Source organism: Molothrus aeneus, chromosome 28, assembly GCF_037042795.1.
Source record: "Molothrus aeneus isolate 106 chromosome 28, BPBGC_Maene_1.0, whole genome shotgun sequence".
Lineage (NCBI taxonomy): Eukaryota > Metazoa > Chordata > Aves > Passeriformes > Icteridae > Molothrus > Molothrus aeneus.
In genome coordinates this window covers 945,061-959,578 of record NC_089673.1, presented here as the reverse complement: position 1 = coordinate 959,578, position 14,518 = coordinate 945,061, and the positions used below count along the sequence as shown (strand labels likewise).

General features: G+C 57.6%; 1 protein-coding gene across 2 annotated transcripts; it reads right to left on the bottom strand.

The window, feature by feature from the left end:
• Positions 1-1,264: 1,264 nt before the first annotated feature.
• On the bottom strand, positions 1,265-12,661 carry LOC136567406 (vasoactive intestinal polypeptide receptor 1-like). Of its 2 annotated transcripts, none has more exons than XM_066567005.1 (13): positions 12,512-12,661; positions 9,300-9,411; positions 6,423-6,530; positions 5,578-5,687; positions 4,984-5,081; positions 4,019-4,151; positions 3,239-3,392; positions 2,698-2,758; positions 2,363-2,429; positions 2,167-2,258; positions 1,815-1,944; positions 1,527-1,568; positions 1,265-1,365 (listed from the first exon to the last, which is right to left on the bottom strand). In XM_066567005.1, the coding sequence occupies exons 1-13, from the start codon at positions 12,578-12,580 to the stop codon at positions 1,273-1,275; spliced, it is 1,269 nt and encodes a 422-aa protein (XP_066423102.1). In that variant the 5' UTR covers positions 12,581-12,661; the 3' UTR covers positions 1,265-1,272. The 2 variants fall into 2 exon arrangements, with proteins under 2 accessions (XP_066423102.1, XP_066423101.1); XM_066567004.1 differs by having other exon boundaries at positions 1,273-1,435; positions 1,486-1,568.
• Positions 12,662-14,518: the final 1,857 nt, after the last annotated feature.

The window sequence follows — 14,518 nt, the reverse complement described above, 5'->3', positions numbered from 1 at the left end:
GTTGGGAGAGCTCTCCTCGCAAGGGAACATCTCCAGCTCAATCAACCCACACAGGAAAGGGAAGGATTTTGGGAATGGGAATGGGGAGGAACTGGGTCCAGAGGCCACTGGGGGTCTCTTGTAGAGGTTTGGGATTTTGCCTCTCTCTGTATCCTCCCCCCACCCCCAGGGGGGCTCCTGGCTGTGTTTAGGAATCTTCCCAGACAGGAAATGATTTTGTAAACCAAGGGAGGGGTAAAACATCCATCAGTGAATCCCTTTAGTATCAGTGCTGCTCCTTTTCCTTCAGTGCAAACAAAACTCACCAGCTGTGCTTTGGTGAAGGATTTCTGTGTTTCCTTCCCAGTTTCAGGCAGAAAAGTGCAGAACTTCCCTTCCCTTGCCTGGAACTCTGCCCTGAAGCAGTGAGAGCCCTGGGAGTGAGGTGCTACCACAGGGTACAAGATCCACCAGCACTGAGCAGGCAGAGCCTCTCCCATGGTTGTTCCCAGCACCCTCTGAGGGTGGCAGACCCAGAGCCCCCAAAATCAGGAGGGGTTGGGTCTTTCTGGTTGTTCCCTTTTAGGGTGTAAGACCCAGAACCTCCAAAATCAGGGGGTTGGGTCTTTCTGGTTGTTCCCAACACCCTCTGAGGGTGTCAAACCCAGAATCCCCAAAATCAGGGGGGGTTGGGTCTTTCTGGTTGTTCCCAGCACTCTCTGAGGGTGTGAGATCCAGAACATCCAAAATCAGGGGGGATTGGGTCTTTCTGGGGGATTGTTCCCTTTGAGGGTGTCAGACCCAGAACCCCCAAAATCAGGAGGGTTTGGGTCTTTCTGGTTGTTCCAAGCACCTTCTGAGGGTGTGAGACCCAGAACATCCAAAATCAGGGGGGGATTGGGTATTTCTGGTTGTTCCCAACACCCTCTGAGGGTGTCAAACCCAGAATCCTCAAAATCAGGAGGGGTTGGGTCTTTCTGGTTGTTCCCTTTAGGGTGTGAGACCCAGAACATCCAAAATCAGGGGGGGATTGGGTATTTCTGGTTGTTCCCAACACCCTCTGAGGGTGTCAAACCCAGAATCCTCAAAATCAGGAGGGGTTGGGTCCTTCTGGTTTTTCCCAACACCCTCTGAGGGTGTCCGACTCACAACCTCCAAAATCACAAGGGGTTGGGTCTCTCTGGTTGTTCCCTCTGAGGGTGTCAGACCCAGAATCTCCAAAATAAGAGGATTTCTGGGCTGCAGCCATGGAGCTGCTCCTGCAGCAGCAGCTCTCCAGGAGCGCTGTCCTGCTCACGCCGTGAAGTCCTGGGTGGCCAGGTTGAAGACGTTGCTCTCCATGGACCTTTGCCACGTGCCCCAGTTCCTCCTGATCTCAGCCTGGACCTGCACCAACGACATGGATGGTGCTGGCACCCAGGGACACCAGATGGAGGGGACTGGGGGGCAAGGGGAACTGTCCCTGCCCACCCCTGGCTTTGGGGCACCCTCGGGGTGTCCCCGTGCCCGCTGTGGTGCCCGGGGTTGGGGTGGGGACACACACTCACCTCCCCGTTGAGGAAACAGTAGAGCAGAGCCACCAGGAAGCCCTGGAGAGGACAGGCAGAGTAATTTGCACCCAGAGGAAGGGGCTGGACCCCTCTGTGCTCATCTTCTCCCTCCCTTACCTTGTCCCACACCTCTGACCCACTGCAGAGGAAATCAGTGCCAGGTTCTCCAGGCCCTGCCCCAGGTGTTTGGGGGCACCCTCTCCCAAAAGAGACCAAACCCCCACATTCCAGAGGGTCCTGGTGTGATTTGGGGTGGGGCCATGGGCCTTTCCCTGCCCTTCTCACCTGGTAGGAGCCCAGCACCAGCTCGAAGTAGAGCCGGGCGTCCACGCCCACGTGCTCGGGGAAGAGCGCGAACACCACGTAGTGCACCCCAAAGAGGGGGATGAGCAGCAGCGTGGACTTGGTCAGCCTCCTGTGGAGAGGGACATGGGTCTGGGGGCTCCTGCTGCCCCATGAGACCCCCCCAAAACCTTGGTCTCAGCCCCAAGGAGGTTCTGTGTGAGAGGCAGGTCTTGGAGGCTCCAGGGCTGTCCTCCAAGAGGAGGAGGAGGGTCCCTCTGCCCTGGGACCCCGAGGTGGGCACAGCCCTGTCCCCACCCCAGACCCCAGGGTTGGCACAGCCCTGTCCCCTTACATGTACTGCTGCTTGTGGGTTCTGCTGAGGTCTGGGCACCGGATCTTCTGTGCCAGCATCCTGGTGACGTTGAGGAAGATGAGGAAGTTCACCTGTCCCGGGAGGCCACACCTCAGGCTCTGTGCAGCCCCTGGCTGGGTCCCCTGGCCATGTGGGACCCTGGCTCTGGGGTGGGACTCTCAGGGAGCACACTCACAAATATGGCCAGGAGGATGGGAGCCTTGATCACCCACCAGTACACACTGGCGTAGTCATCCCAGCACCTATGGGACAGCAGAGGTGGCTCTGGCACCCACTGGGACTTGTGTGGCCCAGCTGTCCCCCTGCCATTTCTTTGGCCAGACCCCTGACCCCTTTGCACCGCTCTTGCCACAGAACCCACCAGAAAACAGAAATAACATTTAAATGAAGTGCTGGCCCAGTCCTCCCCTCCTGAGCATCCATCCCATGCCAAAGGTTCATTTCCCAGCCCTTGGACTGGGACACGTGGCTGAGGTGGCCTGGACAAGGCCAAGGGACAGCTGCTCTTACCCGTGGTTGTCATACTGGAGCCTGGTGAGCACCCACACCCCGACTGTGACCATGGGGACACCTGCAAGGACAGGACACAGGCAAGGATGGTCCCTCCAGTGCTCTGGGAAGCCCCTGTGCCACCCCTCTGTCCCTTGTCCCCAGAGACATGTGTCTAGCTCAGTTCTGGATGTGGCAGGAAGGTGACAACCTTCCCACCTTCTCCAGGAGAAGGAAGTGGTGCCCATCACTGATGCTATGTCTGTGTCACCTCCTGGCCACCCTCCTGTCCTCATGCTCTTCCATCACACCCAAGCACCTGGGATGGGCATTCCCAGCCCCGGGTGGGTGTGGGAAGAAGGGAGGAGCTGTCCTGATCAGGCCATGCTTCCAGCAGCTCTGGGCTCTGGCAGGAACGGGTGGGTGCCCACCAAGGCATGCAGGAGATGTTGGGATGGGACATCCTGGAGCAGCCCTGGGGACCTCTGGCCAGGTGGGTGTCAGATCAGGCCATTCCCAGGTGGTTCCTGCCCAGGGATGTCCGGGATGTCCCCAGGCTCACCCCAGCCCATGAGGATGTAGCCCCAGGTGTAGCTCCTGTCGCAGGTGAAGGTGAGCAGCAGCAGCGTCTGCAGGTACAGCCCCTCCACCAGCAGCCAGTAGAAGTTGGCCAGCACTGAGTACTGGAAGAAGGCAATGGCTGCCTTGCAGGTCACCTGCCAGGGGAGGAGGGGACAGCTCAGGGTGCAGCACAGCCTGCCCTGGGGGCATGGGGGACTGTCACCCTCCTGTCCACCCTCTTGAGGACACCTGTGATGGCCTTTCAGTGATGGCCTTTCAGTGATGAACTTTCAGTGATGAACTTTCAGTGCAGTCCAGAGACTCTGCCCCAGCCCCTCACATCACCTGCACCAGGTTCTGCTCTGCCTGTGCCCCACGGGCAGGTGACCACGGGCTTGTAGGATCTTTAAAAACCCCGTGGTTGTGTTTGTGGTGTTCTCAGTGCCGTGTCTTCACTCAGGGGTTCCTGTTTTGATTGAAAACCTCAAATCTGAGCAGCACCTGGTGCTGGTGGGCTGTGCTGAGCTTTAGCCCCACTGGGGGACACCCAGCCTGAGGCCAGAGCAGTTTTGAGGACAAAATTTATTCCCTGCACGGAGGGAAATGCAGAAATGCTGAACCTCCCCAAGGCCACCCAGGACAGAATTTCCTCCATCCCACAGCCTCTCTCTCCTCTCTGCAGTGACAAATCCCCCCATGTCCCACCAGCTCCCTCCCAAGGAGCCCCTGCTGCTCTCCCTGCCGTGCTCCAGGGCTGGGTTTGGAGCAGTTTGGGATTCACCGTGGACATTGTGCAGTGGTCAATGGACTCATCCGAGAAGAGGACGTGGTCCTTGATGAACACGGCCGTGCCCCGCAGGATGAAGGAGGTGAAGAAGTGGATGTGGATGGAATTCCTGGTGCAGTGCAGCTTCCTGCAGGAGGGAGAGATGGGCTGGGCCCAAACAGGGGCAGAGAAGGTGCTTTGGTGTCCCCTTCCCTGGGATCACTGCTGGTGATGGTCACAAAGCCCTGGAGAAGCTTTCCTGCTCTAAAATCAGGAAGGGCAGGGTTGTGCTGTGTGGCATTCACATCCTCTGAAAAAATCCCTTTGCCCGGGATTTTTCACCTGGGAAGCTGAGACACCTCAGAGAAAAGGAAAACAATTCTGATCTCATTTGCTTCTCCTGTGCTGTGCTCATGTGGAATGTGTTTGGAGATTGTTTACCCACAGGTGATTGTTCCATTGCATTCTGCTGGGAGTTGTTTTCACTCTTTGGCCAATCAGGGCCAAGCTGTGTTGGGACTCTGGAAAGAGTCACGAGTTTTCATTATTATCTTTATAGCATGCAGTAAGTATCCCTTCTGTATTCTTTAGTATAGTATAGTATTCTTTAATATAATATAGTATCATAAAGTAATAAATTAGCCTTCTGAGAACATGGAGTCAGGTGCATCATTCCTGCATTTGTTGGGGAACCCCTGCAAATACAATAGTGCTCTGCTTGGGGCTGCTCAAGGACAAGAGAACATCCCAGAAACCTCTGGAGAGCCCAAACCTGCAGCACAGGGACATCTGCAAAACCAGAACCCGAGAGGGCCACCAGGGAAGGACAAGGCTGCCATTCCTCTCCTGCCTTCCCTGTTTCCCTGTTGGCTGGGATGGGACCTGGTTGCTCCAGAGGGGCCAGGCTGGGGGCAGCTGTTCCTGCTGGGATTTGTCCCGTGTCCCTCCAGCCCTGGAGCTGGAGCAGCTCCCAGCCCTACCTGAAGCAGCAGAAGATGCCGATGGCCAGGAGCAGCGCTGCCAGCGACGTGGAGTAGCCACAGGTGTAGAGCACCTTCATGGTGACAAAATGGCCTCTCTGCAAGGGACAGCACCAGTGGAAGGAGGGGACAGGGACGGGGAAGTGCTGGTGTGGGGCAAGCAGGAACAGCCAGGGGTGATGGGATAACCCAGGAGCATCTCCATGGTTCTGTGGCCAGTGGGCAGTGTGGGAACACAGGGACATGGGGCCATAGGGCCATGGGGCAGTGTGGGACCATGGGGACATGGAGACGTGGGGCAGTGTAGGGACATGGGGCCATGGGGACACAGGGCCATGTGGGGCCATGGGGACACAGGGCCATGGGGACACGGGGCCATGGGGCCATAGGGACATGGGGCTATAGGGCCATGGGGACACAGGGGCATGGGGCTATGGGGACATGGGGACATGGGGCAGTGTAGGGACATGGGGCCATGGGGCCATGGGGATATGGGGACATGGGGATACGGGGCTATAGGGCCATGAGGACATGGGGAAATGGGGCCATGGGGAAATGGGGACAGGTCCCCACAGCCCCAGTGGTCCCACGTGCCTTGGCCTCGGTGTCATTGCTGCTGCCAAGGGTTTCCAGCTGGCAGGCACTGTGGTAGGGGGGGCTGGGGGGGCTCCAGCCCCACTCAGTGCAGTTCCTCTGGATCAGCCCTGCAGGACAAGGAGGAACCTCAGGGGAGCCACGGGTGTCACCTCTGAGGGCACCCCCAGAATGCCTGGCCTTGAACAGACAGGGACAGCAGCGTGGTACCCATGGGCTGTCCCATCCCTCCCTGATCCCATTGCTCCATCCAGACCCTATCACTGCCCTTCCCTCCCAGACCCCATCCCTCCCTCCCTCCCAAATCCCATTGCTACCCCATCCCTTCTGGATCCCATGGCCCCATGCCTGGAGCTGCCAGGAAAACTTCTGACAGGGTGTGAACACAAGCACAGATCCCTCCAGGGGAAGGGAATTGGGAATTAAGGCTGTAAAAGTGCTCATTCATCCTGTGAGGGCTCCGTCGAGCCTCTCCTGAGCTGTTCCTGCCCCAAAGCAAACATTTCCCAACATTTCCCCAATTACTCCTGTCTGAGGAAGTGCTGGGATGTTCCAGTGGGAGCTCGGGAGCCCTGGGATGGTGAGTGGGAAAGGAGGGCAGTGAGGGGACTGTCCTGGTGTCACCAGGATGGGGATGAGGTCCCCAAGTGCTCCACCCACAGAGGTATGAAAGGATTTGGGTCCCTGAATCTCTGTTTTCCTGTCGCTGCTGGGGCTGCAGTTTCCACCGAGGACATTTTGGGAGAGGCAGGAGCTGTGGGGTCGGAGGGAAGGGCTGGGGTGGCTCAGGGGCCCTGGCAGGGCGGGTGGGGCCGTGGGATGAGCGATCCCCACTGGATCCAGACCTTTGGACTTCTTGAAGACGCTCAGGATCTCGGGACAGGCGACGCCTCGGGACTGGCCACGGGGCAGGGCGGGCCAGCAGCTGAGCCCGTCCCACTCGGTCGGGCAGCCTGGGGAGGGAGAGGAGCCCAGGGCAGGGAATTCCTGCTGTGCCTCAGTTTCCCCACTGATGCCATCAGTCTCTAAAACCCTGCCAGCCTCCAGTGCTCCTTCAGCCCAACTTCCCCTTCCCCTTCCCCTTCCCCTTTCCCTTTCCCTTTCCCTTTCCAGACCATCCTGGCTCAGCTCCTGGGCTCCTCGGGATCCCCTTTCAGCTCCTGTGGGAGCTCCTGGGGCTGTGTCAGACCCAGCTCCTATGGGAATCCCCTGTGTGTGCCATGGGCTGGGATTTGCCTGTGCCTCCTGAAATAACCCAAATTTAGTTTGGGTTTTTGCACCTGGAGGCTGAGCTCGGGATGTGTCCCCAAGGACAGAAGGAAGTCATGCAAGGATTTCTGCGTGACTTAAGATTAAACAACTTTTGCTTCGCTATCCAGCACTGAAATCCTGTTTGAATTATTCTCCAATTTTCTAGGGCCAGGCAGATTCGGGGCTGGGGGAATTTGTGATGGGACAAGGAGATCCCAGTGCAGGCCAGCTCCTGGACCAGCACAGCTCCATCATTAACCCTGCAGATCCACATTATTCATGGAGGAATTGGACAGGTCTGATGAATTTCCTCTGATTTCAGCCTGGGATGGCAGTCCTGGCAGGGAGGGATTTGCATCCACAATGCCAAAGTGGGGCTTGGTGAATTGGGGTCATCCCTGAGAGCAGTCACTTCATTTCTTGGGGTTGTGGGAGCAGGTAATCCTGGAATGATCTGGGTTGGAATGGACCTTAAAGCTCACCCAGTGCCACCCCTGCCATGGCAGGGACACCTCCCACTGTCCCAGGCTGCTCCAGCCCCAGTGTCCAGCCTGGCCTTGGGCACTGCCAGGGATCCAGGGGCAGCCCCAGCTGCTCTGGGCACCCTGTGCCAGGGCCTGCCCACCCTGCCAGGGAACAATTCCCAATTCCCAACATCCCATCCATCGCTGCCCTCTGGCAGTGGGAGCCATTCCCTGTGTCCTGTCCCTCCATCCCTTGTCCCCAGTCCCTCTGCAGCTCTCCTGGAGCCCCTTTGGGCCCTGGCAGGGGCTCTGAGCTCTGCCTGGAGCTTCTCCTCTCGAGGTGAGCACCCCCAGCTCTCCCAGCCTGGCTCCAGAGGAGCCTTTGGAGCCTCTCCAGGGCCTCCTCTGGAATTTTAGCCCCCACAGTCCAGAGGATACCATGGATATGGTGCAAGAAATGGAAGAGGAAAGGCTGGGTGTGCTCACCTGGAGAGGAGAAGCTCCAGGGAGAGCTCAGAGCCCCTTGCAGGCACTAAAGGGGTTCCAGGAGAGCTGGAGAGGGACTGGGGACAAGGCATGGAGGGACAGGACACAGGGAATGGCTCCCAGTGCCAGAGGGCAGGGCTGGATGGGATATTGGGAATGAGGAATTAGGAATAAAGAATGAGGAATTAGGAATAAGGAATAAGGAGATCCCAGGGCCCTCCCACGCTGTCCATGGGATCTGAGCCTGTCCTGGAGTCCTGCTCCCCACGCCGGTGCAAGCAGGGAAAGGGATGGGTGCAGCTCAGGTGGGCAGGGGCAGCAGGAGCCCCAGGATTAAACCCAGATTTTAATTATGCATTCCCACATCTCGGATATTTTCCTGCAGTGAGGTTCCTTCCCCTTGGCTGGCACAGTTCAGGTTGCAAAATGGACCTTTTCCAATCAATTAGGCTTTTCCCTGCTAAGCTGAAGCATAAATGACATCTCTGCAAAGTTACTTAAGCAATTATGCACCTTCATATGCATTTATTGCTTAATTTTTCCACTGCTATGAGATGAAACCCCTGGAATTATGCATTCCTTATTCTCCAGGTGACAATTTTTGCCTGGGATTTGGGCCATTCCACTTTTGGATGGAAACTGAGATGCAATTTAAAAAAATGATGTCCAAAAGCAGCACTAGAAAATTGGTTTTTCAACCAGTTAATTCATTTAAAATCCCAGATATGGGAAAACTGAGATGCTCAAAAAATGTTTGGCAGTAGAATTTACTGAACTAGGAAGGGGAGCAGATGTGAGATGGTGACACCACAGAGTGACCCCGGTGCTGGTGGCCACAGGGCTGGCATTGGTGCCAAGGGATGGAGGGGACTCTGGGGCATGGACCAATCCAGCACTGCCATGTTCCATGAATCCCTCCCTGTGGGAGTGAGAAGCTCCAGGGAGAGCTCAGAGCCCTAAAGGTCCTGAAGGGGCTCCAGGAGAGCTGGAGAGGGACTGGGGACAAGGGATGGAGGGACAGGACCCAGGGAATGGCTCCCAGTGCCAGAGGGCAGGGCTGGATGGGATATTGGGAATTGGGAATTGTTCCCTGTGAGGGTGGGCAGGCCCTGGCACAGGGTGCCCAGAGCAGCTGGGGCTGCCCCTGGATCCCTGGCAGTGCCCAAGGCCAGGCTGGACACTGGGGCTGGAGCACCTGGGACAGTGGGAGGTGTCCCTGCCATGGCAGGGGGTGGCACTGGATGGGCTTTGAGCTCCCTCCCAGTCCCACCCAGTCCAGGATTCTCTAAACCCACCAGGGCTGAGTTCTGTCTGTTGTTTGCATCCCCCAGTCCCCTCTATCCCATCCCAACAGCATTTCTGGGGCTCTCCAGGGATTCTCCTTGACCTTTGCCTTGGTGCTGCTCTCCATCTCCCTGGAAATCCCAAATCCACGCGTGCTCTCCAATCCCCTCCCATGGTCACCCTCCAGGGACTCCTCAGGAACTCCTCCCTGCTCCCAGGGAGCTGTTCCAGGCTCACCCTGTCCTGCCTGCCCCGGGCTGGGGCTCTCACTCCGGATCCTCTGCAGACATTCCTCCTCCAGCTGCTGGAAGTGGAGGACGACGGAGCAGTCGGGATGAGTCCCCTGCACCTTGGAGAGGGGAAAGAGCAGGTAGGAAAACCATGGAATTGTGGAATTGGAGTAATGGAATTGTAGAAATGGAATCATGGATTTGGGGTAGAAGGGACCACAAACACATCCCAATCCCCACCTGCCATGGAATAGTGGAATTGGAGTCATGGAATTGTAGAAATGGAATAATAGAGTTGGGTTGGAAGGGACCACAAGCCCATCCCAGTCCCCACCTACCATGGAATTGTGGAATTGGAGTCTTGGAATTGTGGAATTGGAGACATGGAATTGTGGAATTGGGGTAATGGTTGTAGAAATGGAATCACGGATTTGGGTTGGAAGGGACCACAAACCCATCCCAGTCCCCCCCTGCCATGGGCACGGACACCTCCCATTATCCCAGAGGAATGTGGGCACAGCAAACCCCACATTCCCAGCTCTGGGCTTTGCCAGCAGAGCTGATGGAGCACCAGGGAGAATGCCCAGATCCCAAAGACGTGAGAGATGTGGTGGCTGCAGGGATTGGATTGTCAGGGAATCCCTGCTTTGGGATTTGCCTCCTCGGCTCCCAGCTGGAGAACTGGGAGGCTGAGGCTGAACTGGGAGATGCCAGGAACTCTCTGTCCATTGCTGGGTATCCCTGCCCAATTCCCAAGTTCCATGCCCATTCCCACACATCTGTGCCCATTCCCAAGTGTGTGTGCCCATTCCCTGCCGATTCCCAAGTGCCTGTGCCCATTCCCACACATCTTTTCCCATTCCAAAGTATCTGTGCCCATTCCCAAATGTCTGTGCCCATTCCCAAGTGCCCTGGCCCTTTCCCACATCCCTGTCCATTCCCAAGTGCCTGTGCCCATTCTCAAATGTCCATGCCCATTCCCAAGCATCCCTCCATGTCCATTCTCACACATCTCTGCCCATTCCCAAGTGTCCATGCCCATTCCCAAATTTTTGTGCCCATTCCCAAGTGTCTGTGCTCACTCCCCCACATCTCTGCCCATTCTCAAAAGTTTGTGCCCATTCCCAAGTGTCCATGCCCATTCCCAAGCATCCCTCCATGCCCATTCCCACATCCCTGCCCATTCCCAAGTGTCCATGCCCATTCCCAAGTGTCCATGCCCATTCCCATATATCTCTCCATGCCCATTCCCACATCCCTGCCCATTCCCAAGTGTCCATGCCCATTCCCAAGCATCCCTCCATGCCCATTCCCACATCCCTGCCCATTCCCAAGTGTCCATGTCCATTCCCAAGTGTCCATGCCCATTCCCAAGCATCCCTCCATGCCCATTCCCACATCCCTGCCCATTCCCAAGTGTCCATGTCCATTCCCAAGTGTCCATGCCCATTCCCATATATCTCTCCATGCCCATTCCCACATCCCTGCCCATTCCCAAGCCTCCCAGCAGGTTCAGGGCTGGCTGGGGCACCCCTGATGCCCAGACCTGGGGTTGAGTTGCTGATTGTTTCAGTGAGGGGCCAGAGGTGTAAGAGCTGCAGGAACAGAGGGATGAGGGTGGATCCCTGAGCTTCCCAACACAGGGAAATGTGGGACCTTGGAGCATCCCTGGGCTGAGCCCTGCCCTGCCTGTCCTGGCCAAGCAGCTGCTCCTCGGGGTCCCCTCACCTCCCCCAGGAGATTTTGTGTCCTTTTCCTGCTGAACACAAGATTTCAAGGGAATTTCAGCCTGGAAAAGGCATTTTGGGGATGGCTTTGGACGCAGCACTGGGAAGGCCCAGGAATTCTCCTCCTCCTCCATCCTGCCAGTGATGGGGGGCATGGATGGGGCAGGGGGGTTTCTCTCACCCCTCTCTCGCTGCAGAGTTGTGGGTTTGGTTTGTTATTTATGACAGCAGGGCCAGGATGCTGGAGCAGGAACAGGGAATGTGCAGGGCTCCCTTCCGAGCTCCCTGCAGGGCAGGGAATTCCTGCTGTGCCTCAGTTTCCCCCCTGGAAGGGGCCTGATGCCAACAGTCTCTGAAACCCTGCAAGCCTCGAGTGCTCCCTCAGCCCAGCTTCCCTTCCCCTTCCCCTTCCCCTTCCCCTTCCCCTTCCCTTTCCCTTTTTCCCTTTCCCTTTTTTCCCTTCGCCTTTTTTCCCTTTCCCTTTTTTCTCTTTTTTCCCCTTTCCCTTTCCCCTTTCCGCTTTCCCTTTTTTCCTTTTCCCTTTCTTCCTTTTACTTTTCTTCCTTTTCTCTTTTTTCCTTTTCTTTTTTTTCCTTTTCCCTTTTTTCTCTTTTTTCCCTTTTCCCCCTTTTCCCCCTTTTTCCCCCTTTCCCCCCTTTTTTCCCCTTTTTTCCTTTTTCCCTTTTCCCCTTTTTCCCTTTCCCTTTTTTCCTTTTATTTTTTCTTTTCCTTTTTTATTTTTCCTTTTCTCTTTTTTTCCTTTTCCATTTTTTTCTTTTCTCTTCCTCTTCTGCTTTCCTTTCCCTTTTCCTTTCTCTTTTCCTTTCCCTTTTTTCCCTTTCCCTTTTTCCCTTTTCCTTTCCCACTTTTCCTTTTCCCTTTTTTCCCTTCCCCTCCCATTTCCCCTCCCTCCCCTTTCCCCAGCACAGCCTGACCAGCCCAGGGCTCTTCCTCTCCCTCTGGCAGCACAACCACCCCAGTCCCCCCATTCCCACAGGGATTTGGTGCCAGCCACGCCCATGGCCCTGTCCTGGGGGTCACCCACGGCTGTCCCTGTCCCCTGCACCCCCAGCCCCCCAACCCCTGTGCCTGGGGGTGCTCCGGGTGATGTGGGGTGGAAGATCCATTCCCAAGGGATCATCCCTGGGACCCGAACCCTCGGGACCTCTGCCCTGGGGGGGTCCCTGAGCACTGCCGGGTCCTGCGGGGTCCCAGCAGCACCTTTGTCACCACATTGTCCCCAGGAGCTGTGGGAAAGTCCCCAAGGGGGGCTGGCAGGTCTGGAGCATGAGAGACGGGGATGGGATGGGATGGGATAATGGGATGGGATAATGGGATGGGATGGGATGGGATGGGATGGGATGGGATAATGGGATGGGATGCCATGGGCGCCCCCACCCGGGGCAGGAGGACCCCTCACTGCTCCCAGCCCCGGGGGTGTCTGGCATGGGGGACCCCCGGTGCCCCCCGCGCTGTCCCCGGGGCCACTCACCTGGAGCGTGGGGAGGAGCAGCAGCAGCAGCAGCGAGCGGGCCCGGGGCGGCTGCCAGGGACCCCCCATGGCTGCAGCAGCGGGGTCCCGGCTCTGTCCCCGAGGGTCTGGGGACAGCCCAGCTCCTCCTTCACGGCCCGGGGCTCTGGGGGTGCCCCGCACCTCGCTGTCCTCTGTCCTGCCCCGTGTCCCGCGGGACCCTTCCCTGCCCGTGTCCCCGCTGTGCTGTCCCTGTCCCCGCTGGGCTGTCGCTGTCCCCGCTGTGCTATCCCTGTCCCCGCTGTGCTGTCCCTGTCCCCGCTGTGCTGTCCCTGTCCCCGCTGGGCTGTCGCTGTCCCCGCTGTGCCGTCCCTGTCCCCGCTGTGCTGTCCCTGTCCCCGCTGGGCTGTCCCTGTCCCCGCTGTGCTGTCCCTGTCCCCGCTGGGCTGTCGCTGTCCTCGCTGTGCTGTCCCTGTCCCCGCTGTGCCGTCCCTGTCCCCGCTGTGCCGTCCCTGTCCCCGCTGTGCTATCCCTGTCCCCGCTGTGCTGTCCCCGCTGTGCTGTCCCTGTCCCCGCTGTGCCGTCCCTGTCCCCGCTGTGCCGTCCCTGTCCCCGCTGTGCTATCCCTGTCCCCGCTGGGCTGTCGCTGTCCCCGCTGGGCTGTCGCTGCCGCCGCCGGGCTCGGTGTCACCGCTCGGGGATGCGGAGGCTCCTCCCTCCGCCGGGATGGATGGAGCAGCTCGGGAGGGACCCCGGGCTGGCACTGCCCCCCCCCCGGCACCACCGGCACCTCGGGACCCCCAGCCCGGCTCGGGGGTTCCCAGGGGGACACCGAGCCCCTCCCGACCCCTCGGGACCGCCGGGCTGGAGAACCGCTGGAAAACCGCTGGAAAACCGCTGGAGAAAGGCTGCGGGAATGGGGTGCGAGGTGCAGGGGTCACATCCCTTGGCGAGGACAGGGATGCTCCCTCCAGCCCTGCCCCAGGGTGGCTCTGCTGTCCCCAAGGTGGCCCTGTTGACCCCAAGGTGGCTCTGCTGTCCCAGGGGTGACTCCTGTCCCCAGAGTGGCTCTGCTACCCCAGGATGGCTCTGTTGTCCCCAGAGTGGCTCTGTTGTCCCAGGGGTGACTCTCCTGTCCCCAGGGTGACTCTGCTGTCCCCAGGGTGACTCTGCTGTCCCCAGGGTGGCTCTGCTGGCCCCAAGCATCACCTGGGCTCTTCTTACAGGAAAAAATAAAATTCTGCATCTGTAAATATATAAATATGGATAAAATCCATATAAATATGTATTGGGGATATGTAAAATAAACCCATTTATAGAATTCTCTCTGCTGGAAAGCTGCAGCCCCCTCAGCAAGGGGAATTTTGACTCAAACGTCACAATTTTAATTATTTTAGTAATGGGACCCCCAATTCTGAGGAGAATTTAGGGGTTCCATACCCAATTTTGGGGAGACTTTTGGGTTCCCATTCCTGGTTTTGGGAAGATTATGAGGAAATTTCTCTGTTTCCAAACCCCATTTTTGGGGAAATTTTTGTGGGTGTCTGGGGTTCCCACCTAAACTTTAGGGGAGACTTTGGGGGTCCCAAACCCGATGTTGGGAGGGGTCTCTGTGGGTCCCATCTCCATTTTTGGGGACACTTTTGGGGTTTTCTGGGATCACCATCCCCAGTATTAGGGGACATGTTTAGGGGTCCATTCCCAGTTTTGGGGGAGTCTCTGGGGGTCCCATCCCTATCCCTCCTGCTCCCCGTCCCTCCTGCTCCCTGTCCCTCCTGGTCCCTTTTTGGGGAGACTTTTGGGGGTTTCTGGGAGCTCCATCCCCAATAATAGGGGACATTTTTGGGGGTCACATTCCCAGTTTTGGGAGAGTCTCTGGGGTCCCATCCCCATTTTTGGGGGTTTCTGGGAGCCACATTCCCAATATTAGGGGAAATGTTTAGGGGTCCCATCCCCTGTTTTGGGAGAGTCTCTGTGGGTGCCATCCCCAGTTTTGGGGGAGACTTTTGGGGTCCCATTTGGGGTGGC

Excerpts from the sequence above, each read along its gene's own strand:
- LOC136567406 (XM_066567004.1), bottom strand. The coding sequence starts at position 12,580 with ATGGGGGGTCCCTGGCAGCCGCCCCGGGCCCGCTCGCTGCTGCTGCTG. Across the intron at positions 6,531-9,299 it reads CCCGGGGCAGGCAGGACAGG|GCTGCCCGACCGAGTGGGAC; the intron begins GTGAGCCTGGAA and ends CTCCCTCCCCAG. Across the intron at positions 1,569-1,814 it reads TGGTGCTGGGCTCCTACCAG|GGCTTCCTGGTGGCTCTGCT; the intron begins GTGAGAAGGGCA and ends TGTCCTCTCCAG.